Raw genomic sequence first — 14,769 nt, 5'->3', positions numbered from 1 at the left:
AAAATGATATATATTTGGCCGCCGACACCCATCTCAAAATATTTTGTTCCAGGGACCCCCCAGAAGCAAAGATTTGAGTTCAAAAAATGTTCGCTGTAAAATAATATATATATATTCAAAGATTTGCACACATTTTCACAATTTTTCAAAAATAGCAGATCTACAAGCTCGTAGCGCGGCACTCGGTGCCGCGCTATGAGCTTGTATATCTGCTATTTTTGAATAGCCATTGATTGCACCATTGATCCAGCTCTCTCTCTCTGCTGGCATGTGTGTGTAGCCCTGAGCCCAGGTACAGCATACTATTATAAACAGAGCACAATTAGACAAGTGGATCAACACCTGCTGAATTAACCCTGGCACTGCTCCATGGCTCACCGCCCCCACCCACACTCACAGTAGTGTTAATGAGTGAGAGTTCATAGAAATGCTAACAAATGCCTTAAATTTGGGAAAAGTTAAGAATCAGCTTGCTCACTCCCTTCATGGTCAATGCCCATGTGCAACTTCAGATCGATTGGTCAACCCATTGTGGAGAAAACTGGATACAGACAGACAGACAGACAGACAGAGGTTTCCAAATTGTATAGTTGCAAAGTAGCATAGGAGCACACATGTACCGTACTGTATGTCAGTGGTTCTCAAACTTTTTCATGAATCATGTTCATTTAACTCTGAGAGTGTACAAATGGAACCAAATGTCCATTTGGTTCCTATCCATCATTTAGCTGGGGACCCCCTGGAACCTCCTCAAGTACCCCTGGGGGTCCCCGGACCCCACTTTGAGAACCAATGCCGTATGTTATTAGTGCATTACCAATATTATTTTAGGTATGTTTTTAAAGATGCTTAGGGTTAGGGTTCCACTTCCACCACCACTAGATGCAGTGGATTTGATGTGGCATAGTTGAAGAGTCCAACACTGGGACTCATTTAGAAGCCTTAATTAAGGAAGTAAAGTTTAAACATCAGGTTTCATTTTCTGGTTAACATAAGATTTAAATCGGCAGGCAAACCCCTGGATTCCACCTATGTTTCTTTGTTTCTTCACCAGGTAGCCAGTCATGTTTTGACTTTAAGTTTAGTTGCCATGAGACTGACATTGTTAGCTGCTGCTACTGATGTCATTGCATTTGTGTTGTTTTTATTTCTTCCCAGATCTGGGATTTGGCCGACCCAGACGGCAAAGGCTACCTTGACAAACAGGTAGGGATCAGAATGTTGCAAATCCATTGCTATACTTTTTGATAACATTGTGAAGAAGATGCACTCTGTAATACAGTGGTTCTCAAACTTTTTCATGTCAAGGACCCCCAAATTGACACGTATTAGCCTGCGGACCCCCATTTCAAAAGATATACCAGGGACCCCCATAAGAGAAGATTTGTACGGCTCTAGCAGTGATTCTCAACCATTTTAATTTCAAAGACCCCCAGTTTGACATGCATTAGGGCTACAGACCCCCATTTAATGGCATTTCTATCACTTGGACTGCAATTTATATTGTAAAATCTATGTCAATTTAACTCTGAGAGTGTACATTAGGGTCCATTTGGTTCCATTTGTACACTCTCAGAGTTACAGACTCATAAGGGTCCATTTGGTGCCTAATCTATCATTTAGCTGGGGACCCCCTGGAATTCCCTTAAGGACCCCTGGGGGTCCCCGGACCCCACTTTGAGAACCAATGCCGTAATAGTCATAAGGCTGTAGTTATTTAGTTTTTAATCACTTGCTTTTTGTGTATGTTTATTTGCATCAGTATTGTTTTGCTCAGTGTGGTAGTTAACATCAAACCCAGCATCTGACCTTAGCGTCTGCTAAATGCCTAAATTGTAAATTGTTCTGTGCTCAAAAAAAAGTTTGAGTGAGAGGGAACATTGTTGTGTTGACTCTGTGCTCTGGATTAGAGCATCTGCTAAATGCCTAAATTGTAAATTGTTGTGTGCAAGATATATGCAAGTTTGAGTGAAAGAGGGAACGTGTTTCCTCTGTTTATAGGGTTTTTATGTAGCTCTGAGACTGGTGGCATGTGCTCAGAGTGGACAAGAAGTCAGTCTATCCAGTATCAACCTCGCAGTACCTCCACCCAAGTTTGTGAGTATAATTAATCCTTCCGAACCAATCCAGAATATTATTAAGGCTGTGTGAAATTTCAGTATATATTGAATTTTATTTTACACAGAATTTTCCTGTGTTGAAGGAAAGAGACTTTTACTTAACAATGTACTTCCAGCATTGTATTGTGAATACAATTCTTCATGCCTCAGTTTACTGTACGTACACCATCTATTTTCAGCTGTCAGATATTGACAGTCCTTGCATCAAAGGCCACTGGCCAGTCACCTGGGGAGGGAGATGAGTCCCTTGTCCTTCATGCATTGAATTGACAGCCATGTGGGATATTGTAGTCGAACTATTGTTGTCCAACTTACTGGCAGTGGTGGAAAAAGTACTCACATTTTTTTACTTAAGTAAAAGTATCACTTCTGCAATGTAGAAGTACTCTGTTACAAGTAAAAAGTCTGGAATTCAAAATATACTTGAGTAAAAGTACAAAAGTATTGGTATCAAAATGCACCAAAAGTAGAAAGTAGTCTTTATGCAGAAATGTCCCATTTCACAAGTTTTCAAATGTATAAAAATCTTTTGAAAATAGCAGATCTACAAGCTCACAATGCGTCGCATCGCGTTTTGAAATGGCCATTTTCAAATGGCCGAAATGTATATAGGACTGAAGTGGTTCATGCATGTTTTGTAATAATCATCTAAATCTACAAAGTAACTAGTAATTAAAGTTGTCAAATAATTGTAGTGGAGTAAAAGTACAATATGTGCCTCTTGAGATGTAGTGGAGTAGAAGTAAAAGTATTGAAAATGGGAAATTCTCCAGTAAAGTGAGAATTCCTTAAAAGTGTACTTAAGTACAGTACTTGTGTAAATGTACTTGGTTACATTACACCACTGCTTACTGGTTTGGATTGTTTTGTTTTGTCTTGTTTTGTAGAAGGACACCAGCAGCCCTTCTCTAAGCAGCACAGCTTCTGCCCCCAGCGAGCCACACTGGGCTGTTAGGGTGAGTCATTCTGTACACACTCAAGTAGGATACCTACTCAATTTAAAGATTCATGTGGTCTGGGGCTGTCCAGTTCACGTGTGTAAACAAATCCATTATGTCTTCATCATGTCACCGGTTAGAGTTTGCCCTATTTTCTGTTCTTTTTAGTATTGATTGGGATGTATTTTTGTTTTCCAGGTCATCACGGAACTTGATACGCACTTTAATAAACTCCCAATTCCTTTTATGTATTAATATATCATACTCATATTTGATCTGCGATATATTTGAAGCCTTTACTTTCATAACTGCAATATTCAGATTTGCTTCACTTCAGATGTCTATAATTTTCTACAGGTTCATAATATAAGCAAAACTTCTATTTAGTTGTCACTTAAAGCTGCACTATGTAACTTTTCTCTTCTACCCTGGATTTGAACCCGGTTTCACATTATGTGCACATATTTACCATTGAGCTAATAGAGCCTGCCTGCTTGCTCAGGGGATAAATTGAATCTTGATCATCAGGTCAAAATTCGAGTCAGATCCTGTGTCTAGGTGATACATGACCTTTGACACGATCTAAATGTCTCAATAGAAGAGCAGGGAGACAAAATACAGCAACAATTGTATAAGTTATATTGTACTAACATACTCCATACAGATTGCACAACATTTTAATGTATGCTTTTGTTAGGATTTAAAGTTCATACTGGAGTCACAAACCACCATGAAACAAGGTTGCGATCAAATATCCAGTTTATTTAGCCGGATACTGATGAATAGTATGACAGTAGGTTTTCATGATGATGCCATGGTTCTAAACAAAGACACAAAGAAACAAATTATATCATGCCAGATAAAATATCAAACATAAATATGGCCTTTAAATCATATTATACATTAAGGTATATCATCAAAATAATAATTGGCATTTACGTCATAATATTAAACATCTAAATATCCATATAACTCAAGTTCATCAATTCTTCGATATAATCATATAATCCACATCACTAGAAGTAAAACACTGGAACTTACATTATACCAGGTTTAACAGACGCATGGCAAACATCAGTGGTACATCAGCAGCACACGGCAAACACAGGCCGGCTGCATGTGTTTGGAACAAAGGACAAGGGGGGAAATGGGAATCCAGTCCTGCTTTTATAGTGGGAGGAAGTGAGGTCACCACCACAGGTACCAGTCTGAATCCCATTGGTGTGTCTCCTTGTGGAGCGGAGGGGAAATGAACCTTGCAGTTTCTGACAGCTTTAATATTAGTTTTTGAATAAGGATAAGGATAATTCCTTTTAACAGGTCGTTCATGAAAGTCCTTGCGGTCTTGTTTCCAATGAGAACCTGTGAGCAATTAGGGGTTAAGAGTCTTGCTCAGGGACAAATTTCATTTCATCGACACATATGCTGACCTGGCCTGGAATCGAACCTGGGGCAACCAGGGCCTCTGGCTCTCTAGGCGGGCTCACTAACCATTCAGCTATGGCCGCCCCTGAATGGCTATGGCCGCCCCTGAATACAAATCTCAAGCTGGCAATTTGACATAGAAAATGTGGTACGTCCAGTGAAAATCAAAAGATAAACAAGGCCACTACCCCTGAGCCACTGCCGCGGGGCTCAGGGGTAGAGTGTCCGGTAGAGCGGCCGGATGGTGAACCGTGAGGTTGCCAGTTCGATCCCGAGCTCCCCCAGAGTTACAGTAGTGTCGAAGTGTCCTTGAGCAATACACTGAACCCCTAATTGCTCCCGATGAGCAGGTTGGTGCCTTGCATGGTTTCCTCTGCCATCGGTGTATGAATGTGTGTGTGAATGGGTGAATGTAATGCACGATCTATGCAAAGCGCTTGGATAAAAGCGCTATATAAATGCACCATTTACCATTTACTCTAGGCTGGTGATAATTCATGTTCATTTAGGAGCCTCATTGTCACAATTACAGATTAGCTTTTAAAGGTTACTTTTTGGTGTTGTTCTTCGTAGCCTGAAGAGAAGAGTAAATTTGATGGGATATTTGAAAGCCTGGTCCCTGTCAACGGACTGCTATCAGGAGAGAAGGTCAAGCCAGTGCTGATCAACTCCAAGCTACCTCTAGACGTCCTTGGAAAGGTACTGGTTTTATGAATGAAATGTGCGTCACTGTTTTGTCCTGTAGAGTCTCACTATAAAACGCATCAGATAACAGTAACAGAATGAACAATTTTTAATTTCTATGTAAAGTTTCTTTTATTTTTTACTTAAACAGCAGAATGTCTCCTGATGATGAGTTTCACTACAAAGAGAGGCTACTTTTGATGGTTGCTGACATGGAATTAAGTGTCCTCTCTTAGTATGGAATACATTTATATCATTTTTGTTAATTAAAATGATATATAAAAGTATAACTGGCAAAAGTACATTATAGTCTGAGAAGTAGAAAACAAAAAGTACAAGTAATTAAACCTCTTTTAAAAGTTGGTATCCAGTGTTTTGGAACAAAACCCCTATTGTGACTTTTGATATAATATGGAATATGAAATTCTATACACATAAAAATATGTTATTTGTTTGTTTCTCTTGAAGGTATGGGACCTCAGTGACATAGATAAAGATGGCCATCTGGACAGAGATGAGTTTGCAGTGGTGAGTTTAATTTAAAAAAAATCCCACATTTTTGCTTTGAATTTTCACACCAGTGTGACGCTTTAGCCCAACCGGCACAATCGGCACATGCTACTGTAAGTGATTTAATTCAAAGGCTTCTGTGGGATTGTGTCTATGAGCTAGCTTCACAATGTTGCAATGGCATTGCAGTATAGCAGGAGTTCCCATCAGCATGTGTCAGCATGTCAATTACGGGTTTGGATATATATATAATTTGAACCTCTGAGGGTACAATCTGAATAGGCTGTGTCAGTTTGATTTAACCCATTAAGACCTGGAACTGTGTCATTTTTAGATTTGAGCTAAAAATCATTATTTTACACTTTGGGCTATTCAAAAATAGCAGATATACAAGCTCATAGCGCGGCACCGAGTGCCGCGCTACGAGCTTGTAGATCTGCTATTTTTGAAAAATCGTGAAAATGTGTGAAAATCTTTGAATATATATATATTTTAAAGCGAACATTTTTAACTCAAATCTTTGCTTCTGGGGGGTCCCTGGAGCAACATATTTTGATGGGGGTTCGCGGCCAAATACATATCATTTTGGGGGTCCTTGACATGAAAAAGATTGAGCACCACTGATATAGAAACGTACGTTTTTCAGAAAACTGTTGAGAGTTAGGAGACATGTACAATCGGCTTCAGGTCTCAATGGGTTAAAGACACTTCATTTCTTCACGTTGTCATGTACAGTATGAGATATAGTATAGTATGCAGAGTAAACGTTAAACTTCCCCTCCAGGCCATGCACCTGGTCTACCGGGCTCTGGAGAAGGAACCCGTTCCTGCCCTCCTCCCCTCCTCCCTCATCCCTCCATCTAAGAGGAAGAAGAGTCTGGGGTCGGTGGTGCCGGGCACGGCGCCCGGCGGCCTCCCCTCCGCCAGCCCCCCGCCGCCCAAAGACTCGCTGCGCTCCACACCGTCCCACGGCAGCATGAACTCCCTCAACAGCACCGGCAGCCTGTCGCCAAAACACACGCTGTCACACAAGTCGTCTGCAAGCCAGGTAAACACATTACATATGAACCAGTGGTGGAAAAAGTACTCAAATGTTTTACTTAAGTATCAATACTGCAAGAAATTCTCTGTTACAAGTAAAAGTCCAGAATAAAAAATGTACTTGAGAAAAAGTACAAAAGTATTGGTATCAAAATGTACTTAAAGTACCAAAAGTAAAAGTACTAAAATGTTTGAAAATAGCAGATCTATAAGCTTACAACGCGTCGCGATGCGACGCGTTGTGAGCTTGTAGTTCGGCTATTTTCAAATAGCCTATGTATAAAATAGGGCTGAATAGTGGTTAATGAATGTTTTATAATATAATAATTTATATCTACAAAGTAACTAGTAACTAAAGTTTTCAAATAATTGTAGTGGAGTAAAAGCACAATACTGTATTTGCCTCTGAGATGTACAGTAGTGGAGTAGAAGTGAAAGTATTGGAAATTGGAAATACTCCAGTAAAGTAAAAATACCTCAAAATTGTACTTAAGTAAATGTACTTAGTTATTTTATACCACTGCAGGTAAGTACATACACATGAACAACAAACAACACAATATTTGCGTGGTCCTTCTCCCATACAACTATCTTTTTGCTCTCTATGTCTCTCTCTTAGCATTCAGTCAACTGGGTGGTGCCGGTGTCAGAACGCGGGCGATACGATGACATATTCTTGAAGACGGATGCCGACCTGGACGGCTTCGTAAGCGGACAGGAAGTCAAGGACATCTTCTTGCACTCTGGACTTCCACAGAACCTCCTTGCACATATATGGTATGGATTCATTTCCGTAGACTCTTATTTTCTGACTAGAGTTCTCAGCGGGACTGAAAATGAAGGCCCGCCCCTAACTGGGCCGACCTTGAACAGGGCCCGGCCCGAGCAATTACCATAACTTTAGGCCCGAAACATTACCATAACCTTAGGCCCGAAAACCCGAAAAAGTGTCATTATGTGCTTACTGTCCTCAAAGTCACGCATCCAACAAGCTTTGAACTTTTTGGACCTTCTGTTCCAGAGATAATGGTTGAAAACGGCCACTTTCGCCGATGTTTGAGTTTAGGCCATTTTCGGCCGTTTTGGCCATTTTCCAAGTTCAGAGCTGCAAAATAAAATAGAAAAGTATACATATTTTAAGTGTACAGTACACCGAGCAAAGCTGAGCCATGTCTTGGAATTGAATCTTCTGTTCAGAGCCTCTCCTCCTTGGCATTTGAGGGCATTTCTGTGTAATCATCTGGCTCACTGTCATCATTAATTTTCTTTATAATTCACCATAACCCCGTAGTTTGTGCGAAATATTACAGCATGATAGCACACCTTATTATTCAACCAGGCAAACTATTATCAGCATGTCTAATTGGCTGACGTGCAACGTCATAGTCGATAAGATGGCACTGGCTAGATGGCACTTTGCGGGTTTATTAATATCATCCCATACGATATCACATCACCCATCCCTAGACTGCGTGGCTAGTGGGGAACATTATTATTATTATGCAATGTGACACGAGTGCATCTGTTTTGCGCACGAATGGTCATAATAAGAAGCGATTGCCTCAAGCTGAACTAAACCACAGGGCCAGGTGCACAAAATACCTGTCAGTGCTGTGACTGTCACTATGTTTGTCTCTGTGTCAACCTCCCCCCAGGGCGCTGGCAGACACCAGGCAGATAGGGAAGCTGACGCGGGAGCAGTTTGCCCTGGCCATGCACTTCATCCAGCAGAAAGTCAGTAAAGGCGTTGACCCTCCACAGGCCCTCACCGCCGACATGATCCCCCCGTCAGAGAGAAGCACTCCTGTGCCGGTGGGTCCCGCACGCACGCACGCACACAATATACACTCCATTGACTTGTACCAAAGGGGCAAACCCCCTTCGCTGGAATTGAAGCTCACTTCCGGGGTTCTCGTTCAGCCTGCTGTTCCTATTAATGACCCAGCAGGTGTCGTTATTTCACCTTCTACCGTTTGCGATACATTGTATAATCTCAATACAAGTCAATGAGATTTTTGGGCCAACTTTACACTTTATTTTATTAGCTTTATAAACCTTTTCATAAACACTTTACGTTTTCAATCGCTAGTTTAAAGTCTTTTTTAAATCATGCGTTTAGTAAATTATGGTCCCATAAATGTTTTAATGAATGATAAAGTAGGGTATGTTTCTAGGGTTTCTACTGGTTCTACCAAGTGAAGACCCGCCCTCGCTGCGGCTGCAGCCAATAGCATAAATTTCCGGTTGCATTTCGGAACGGATATAGAAAGATGGCGGATTTGAATAATAGGCTTCATTTACGTTTTATAGAAACCAATGGCGTCACTTTGTCCATATTGTTTTACGGTCTATGACTTGTACACATAAAAAAATGCTTACACATGCAGATCATATTTGTTCTATATTTATCTTATAATTGTGTGTGCTTGCATTTTCAGTGTTTGTCTGGCTATATGACTCCCGTGGGATCAGAAATGGCCGCTCTGTCCGAGATGAGACGGGTAAGCGAACACATCCTCCGCTTGTTTCTTGCTTTCGGCTTCTTTATACTTCTTCCAGCCTTTTGTCAGATTTGAATAAGTGTTAAGCAGTAACCAAGCTCCTCCAGCTGCTGTGCAAATGATGCTCAATTCTGCAGCTGACTCAACCTGCTACACTTGCAGTTAGTACTCTACACTACAGTATATGAATAATGTTTTATAATTGATTGTGGGCGGGAGGGTGGCGGCATGAATACACAATGCTGTAAAATGTCATGTATTATTTGAAGGTCTCTAAAACTATAAAAATAGGCCTAATTGCTTTCCACGGCCTTGGGGACCTTGAGTATACCAGACATTCACTGCACACTGTTTTTCTTCTCCTATCCGAACTCTTGGGCTGCTGATGTGTCTACCTCGCACCCCAACTCTCTCTCTCTCTATCTCTGCTTTCTCAGGCTATAATGTTCAAGCTGTGGGTAGGTAACATGGACCCAAGTTAACTTAAGGCCACAAATGCTTTCGGTGGCTGGTTATTATAGGCAGGCAGATGAGTATAGAAAGCATTTGTGAGAGTTTCTCTCTTTTTTTGGCCCCGAGTGCAGTTCCTTGTTTTGAAAAAGTTGTGATACAAATAAAGTGTATCGTGGTTACTGTAACGTAACCTCTGCCTCTTCAGTTCTACTAAAGGGAATGTTCTATTGATGAGCAGAATATAGCAGATAGTACCGTGTACTAGCTCACAATGCCTCGCATCATGACATGTTGTGAGCTTGTATATCTGCTATTTTGAAAATCATTCAACATTTTCGCCTTTGATGACATGCCCAAAATAGGGATGCCAGGTTTAAAGTGGTTAACAAATGTAGTGATCACATGTACATCACTTACTGTATAGTCTTGACCAAATGAACAAATTGTCAACTGATGAGAGTAAACATGATTTGTTTTTTAAAATCTTGTGTCTGGTGTGAAAGCACGTTTAGAGGCAGTGTTGCCAGATTCTGTGAGAGAAACAAGCAACCAGGTCTAAACATCAGCTATTTGAAAATAGCAGATCTACAAGCTCACAACGCGTCGCATCGCGACGCGTTGTGAGCTTGTAGATCAGCTATTTTCAAATAAAATCTTGGGGGGGATTATAATCAGCAGACCTGGCAACACTGTTTAGAGGGCTAGTTTCATAATCAATAGGACAGGCCTCTAAAAAACCCTGAAGCGCTCCCTTTCCTGATGATGTCAGTGATGGTGAACGGACCCAGCCCTCGTGTGGTGCTCCTCTTATTATTGAACCGGTGCTCTCTCTCCTCTCCGTCCTTCACGTTCTCTCCTCCTCCTCCCCCTCTCCTCCTCCTCTCTCTCTAAATCAGGCCAGCCCTTTGCTTGATTTAGTTTGGCTTTGGTAGTGTGATTCATCCATGATCTTAATTACTTAATCAAATCAGATTCACTCTGCTCTCTCTCTCTCGCGCTCTCTCTCGCTCTCTCTTTCTTTCTCTCTCTCTCTCTCTCTCTCTCTCTCTCTCGCTCGCTCCCCGCCTCTACCTGTTGCTTTCCATCTGTCTCTCGCTTTGTCTCCCTGTCTTTCTCCCTTTTATCTCTATGTCTATCCCTTTCCCTCCTTCCTTTCTTCTCTGTTGTCTCTCTCTCTCTCTCTCTCTCTCTCGCTCTCTCTCTCTCTCTCTCTCTCTCTCTCTCTCTCGCTCTCTCTCTCTCTCTCTCTCTCTCTCTCTCTCTCTCTCTCTCTACAGGACAGCTCCAGTTCGGTGGGGTCAGGGGAGTTTACAGGCATCAAGGAGCTGGATGACATCAGCCAAGAGATTGCTCAGCTCCAGAGGTAAGGGACTCTATCGCTCTTCTACGCTGACATCCCTGTAGTGACACACCGTAGTGACAGCGCTCATTATTCACAGCTGTTTTCAATTAGTTCTGTTAGACAGAGAGAGAAGGTGAAGTATGTATACAGCAAGGATCTTAAAAGTCAAGGTCTCATCTTTCTTAATCAGGGCTTCTTCTTCCGTGCGCAACGTAAATTGTTGATGGTCTGATGTCAGAGCTTTTTTTTCTTTGGTAAAGCTTCCTCGTGACCATTGAATGGAAAAGTTTGAACCCCAAGCTGTCATGCAAAGCGCTTACATTTTTCTTTGTGTGGCTTCTGAGTGACTTCCAATAGTGTGCTTTCATTGCTCTCGAGATTTAAGTATTTTAATGATTCATTGAAAGTCTCACCATAAAAGCTGTTCATGACCATAATAGAAGGCAAGAAAATCCAACGAGCACTGCAATAATGTGAGGCATTGAGGAGTTCTGATAATGAGTACATCAGATTTTCAGTTTTTCAGATTATCTGTTTTCTGCTCTTAACATTTTATTTTATTTTAACCACTTAAACCCTATAGGGCAGGCTATACTTGAAGGAGGTATGAGCTCGGCTCTGAGCTCTCCCTAGGCTGGCAGAGGGAGTGTAGCGCCCAGGATTGCTTAGACAATTGGCACTGGGTGAAAGAAATTGGGTTTCAAAAATCCTGGGATAAAAAATAAGTAAAAAAGAAAAAAAAAAGTTCTAGTCTGTGGGTCCATGAGAGCGATTTAGAATCACTGCTGCATAAAGTCAATGTATAGCATATAAGATACTATTGTGATGAAATGTCTGAGTTGATTCAATGTGAGAAAAACAAAACAAGAAAACCCACACCTCTCCATTCTTGTCTTTTCCATCTACTTTCCCTCTTCATGACGGAGGTTGATTTTAACCACTTGAAACTATAGCATCCCTATTCTGGGGGTAACATTCGCTGACAATAGCCACAATATCCAATGAACTGCAGAGGCCAATGAGGTATCTAGGTTTCTATATCTATGGTGGGGACCCTTTCTCCAATGCAAAACATTGGAATCTACACAGGTGCGCCCAATTAATTAATCACATCATGCCCCTGAGTGCACTGAGCAAAAGTAGGTCAAATCAATTATGCTGTCACTCCAGTTTGGTGGAGAGCCAACCTTAATAGTGGAAGCAAGAAGGTTCTCATTGCTTTTTACCTGAACCCACCTGACCGGTCTGTGTCATAGCAAGAGCAAGTGACTCACTCGGTCAGCGTACAACGCAGTAGTTCTATCCTCAGGTGTAACCCTCAATCCTAACCCCAAGCTCACCGACACCCTACCGTACTGTACGGCTATGTGAAATCAACCCTTAGCATGCATATAGCCTTGGTTAGATCTTGCCTAGATATCCTTGCCGCAATGATTTTTAGAGCTTAGATCAGTGGTTCTCAAAGTGGGGTCCAGGGGGGCTCTCTGGGTTCCTTGAGGGGGTTCTAAATTGACCCTTACAAGTCTGGAACTCTGACAGTATACAAATGGAACCAAATGGACCCTAACGGGTCCATTTGGTTCCATTTGTATACTGTCAGAGTTGAGGAGAGACCATGAAATGTAAAAGTTTGAGAACCACTGGCTTAGATTGTTGGTTTAGAAGAATATAAGCAAGTGATAAAATGCACACTTAAAAAGGGAAATGTAAAAAAAGCAAACAGATGAGTGTTTTTATCTCAGCTTTATTTTATTTGGCTTTTCCTTTATTTTACCCCCATCTATACATCCATTCATCTGTCCATCTATTTATTTATCCATCCATCCATCCATCCAGTCTTCCTTTAATGTGTGTATTTTATCAATTTTTTGTTTGTTCACCATTTACTCTCCATGCTGCGACAGCACTCTTGCATTTACCCAGTGGAATACTCTCAGGTAACCAGACCAGCTATACTGAAGGTGTCTGGGCTGGCACTCTGTCAAACATACAACCATGTCCTGCTCACTTCACACTACTTCACAGTACAGTCATACAGGTGCTTTTTAGGGCCATTGGTTCTCAGATTCTTTAATTTCATACATTCATTTGAAAACCACTGCTTTAAATCATAACAACCACCAGCATCATGAATTGGACACGAGGGCAGTCGGTGCCAAGCAGCCAATCCTGCCAAAATGCTTCTTTGCCAGAATTGCAATCAGTTCACTTGCAATATACCATTATGTTGCAAATTATTATTAAAAAAAAAAAGCAGCAATATAATATTGAAAAATTATATTGTCATTGAAGGTTTGATGGAGTTACAGTCCAGTGATTTGTTATTCGGTTGTGTTGATGTGCATCCAGCAGCCTCTGTGTGTATGTGTGTTAAAGGCCTTGGTGTGTGTGTGTGTGTGTGTGTGTGTGTGTGTGTGTGTGTGTGTGTGTGTGTGTGTGTGCGGCTGTGCGTGTGCGGCTGTGAGTGTGTGTGCGTGTGTGCATACGTGTGCGTGTGACTGTGTGTATGTGTGTGTGTGTGTGTGTGTGTGTGTGTGTGTGTGTGTGTGTGTGTGTGTGTGTGTGTGTGTGTGTGTGTGTGTGTGTGTGTGTGTGTGTGTGTGTGTGTGTGTGTGTGTGTGTGTGTGTGTTTTTATAGGGAGAAGTATACCTTGGAGCAGGACATCAGAGAGACTGAAGAGGCCATCAGAAATAAGACTGTAGAGGTTCAGGTGAGAGCAGCTTGTATATCTTTGGTTAATTTTTGGTTAAAAATAACTATCCAGTATAAAACAAGATATGACACAGTCATATTATACATGGCTATTTTCAAATAGCCGACGGTTGAAAGTGCTCATGTGGCTAATAATAGTTGCTTCTTTTGGACTTGTTTTCCTAGACCTGGTTGCTTATTTCTCTCACTAAATATGGTCGAACACAGTATTGCGGGTCGTCTTTAGATCCCATATTCTGAGAGGACATTGAGCCTTCATTGGCTAAATGACCAGCCAATGAGGAAAAAGTCACACAAAAGTCACTACTAGCTGGAGTGTAGATAGAGACCAGGTTTGGCAACCTGTTTAAAAAATACTAAATCTGAAGATGTCATAATTTCCCAGTATATACAGTATGTGTATGTATAGTGTATTATATTCCCATGTGTGTGTGTGTGCTAGGAGATGCAGAATGACCTGGACAGAGAGACAGCCAGCCTGCAGGAGCTGGAGGCCCAGAAACAAGACGCTCAGGACCGCCTGGAAGAAATGGACCAGCAGAAACACAAACTAGAGGACATGCTGAACGAAGTCAGGATAAAGTGTCAGGAGGAGTCTCAGATGGTGAGAGAGAGAGAGAGAGACATACAGACCAGTGACCAAAAGTCCCAAATTAAAAATGTACTTAAAGTACCAAAAGTAAAAGTACTATAATGTTTGAAAATACAAGCTCACAACGTGTCGCGATGCGACGCGTTGTGAGCTTGTAGATCTGCTATTTTCAAATAGCCTAGGTATAAAATGGGGCTAAAGTGGTTGTGTAAAAAAATGATGTTTTATAATGTAATGATTTATATCTGCAAAGTAACTAGTAACTAAAGTTTTCAAATAATTGTAGTGGAGTAAAAGTACAATATTTGCCTCTGAGCTGTTAGTGGTGTAAAAGTATAGAAAATTGGAAATACTCCAGTAAAGTAAAAGTACCTCAAATTGTACTTAAGTACAGTACTTGAGTAAATGTACTTAGTTACTTTACAGCACTGACAGAGACAGAGAGAGGGG

At 41.2% G+C, this 14,769-nt stretch overlaps 2 protein-coding genes across 6 annotated transcripts in view; both read left to right on the top strand.

The window, feature by feature from the left end:
- LOC311051848 (UV excision repair protein RAD23 homolog A-like) overlaps window positions 1-14,769 on the top strand; it is a 110,689-nt gene that overhangs the window by 19,716 nt on the left and 76,204 nt on the right. The window lies entirely within an intron of this gene.
- Window positions 1-14,769, top strand: part of eps15l1a (epidermal growth factor receptor pathway substrate 15-like 1a) — a 58,205-nt gene that overhangs the window by 5,059 nt on the left and 38,377 nt on the right. For 3 of the 4 annotated variants that reach the window (XM_084066507.1, XM_084066505.1, XM_084066504.1), the window contains exons 3-15: window positions 1,159-1,206; window positions 2,002-2,097; window positions 3,008-3,076; window positions 5,057-5,182; window positions 5,636-5,695; window positions 6,462-6,725; window positions 7,338-7,495; window positions 8,374-8,530; window positions 9,157-9,219; window positions 10,950-11,035; window positions 12,919-12,951; window positions 13,653-13,725; window positions 14,170-14,331. In XM_084066507.1, the coding sequence (XP_083922633.1) occupies window positions 1,159-1,206; window positions 2,002-2,097; window positions 3,008-3,076; window positions 5,057-5,182; window positions 5,636-5,695; window positions 6,462-6,725; window positions 7,338-7,495; window positions 8,374-8,530; window positions 9,157-9,219; window positions 10,950-11,035; window positions 12,919-12,951; window positions 13,653-13,725; window positions 14,170-14,331 (1,395 nt within the window). The remainder of the gene's footprint in view (window positions 1-1,158; window positions 1,207-2,001; window positions 2,098-3,007; window positions 3,077-5,056; window positions 5,183-5,635; window positions 5,696-6,461; window positions 6,726-7,337; window positions 7,496-8,373; window positions 8,531-9,156; window positions 9,220-10,949; window positions 11,036-12,918; window positions 12,952-13,652; window positions 13,726-14,169; window positions 14,332-14,769) is intronic. The other variant, XM_084066506.1, reaches the window with a different exon arrangement.

This window comes from Gymnoscopelus microlampas (assembly GCF_963454915.1).
Source record: "Gymnoscopelus microlampas genome assembly, chromosome: 9".
Lineage (NCBI taxonomy): Eukaryota > Metazoa > Chordata > Actinopteri > Myctophiformes > Myctophidae > Gymnoscopelus > Gymnoscopelus microlampas.
Note: the sequence above shows the minus strand (reverse complement) of the source record. Positions and strands in the feature narration are given on the sequence as shown.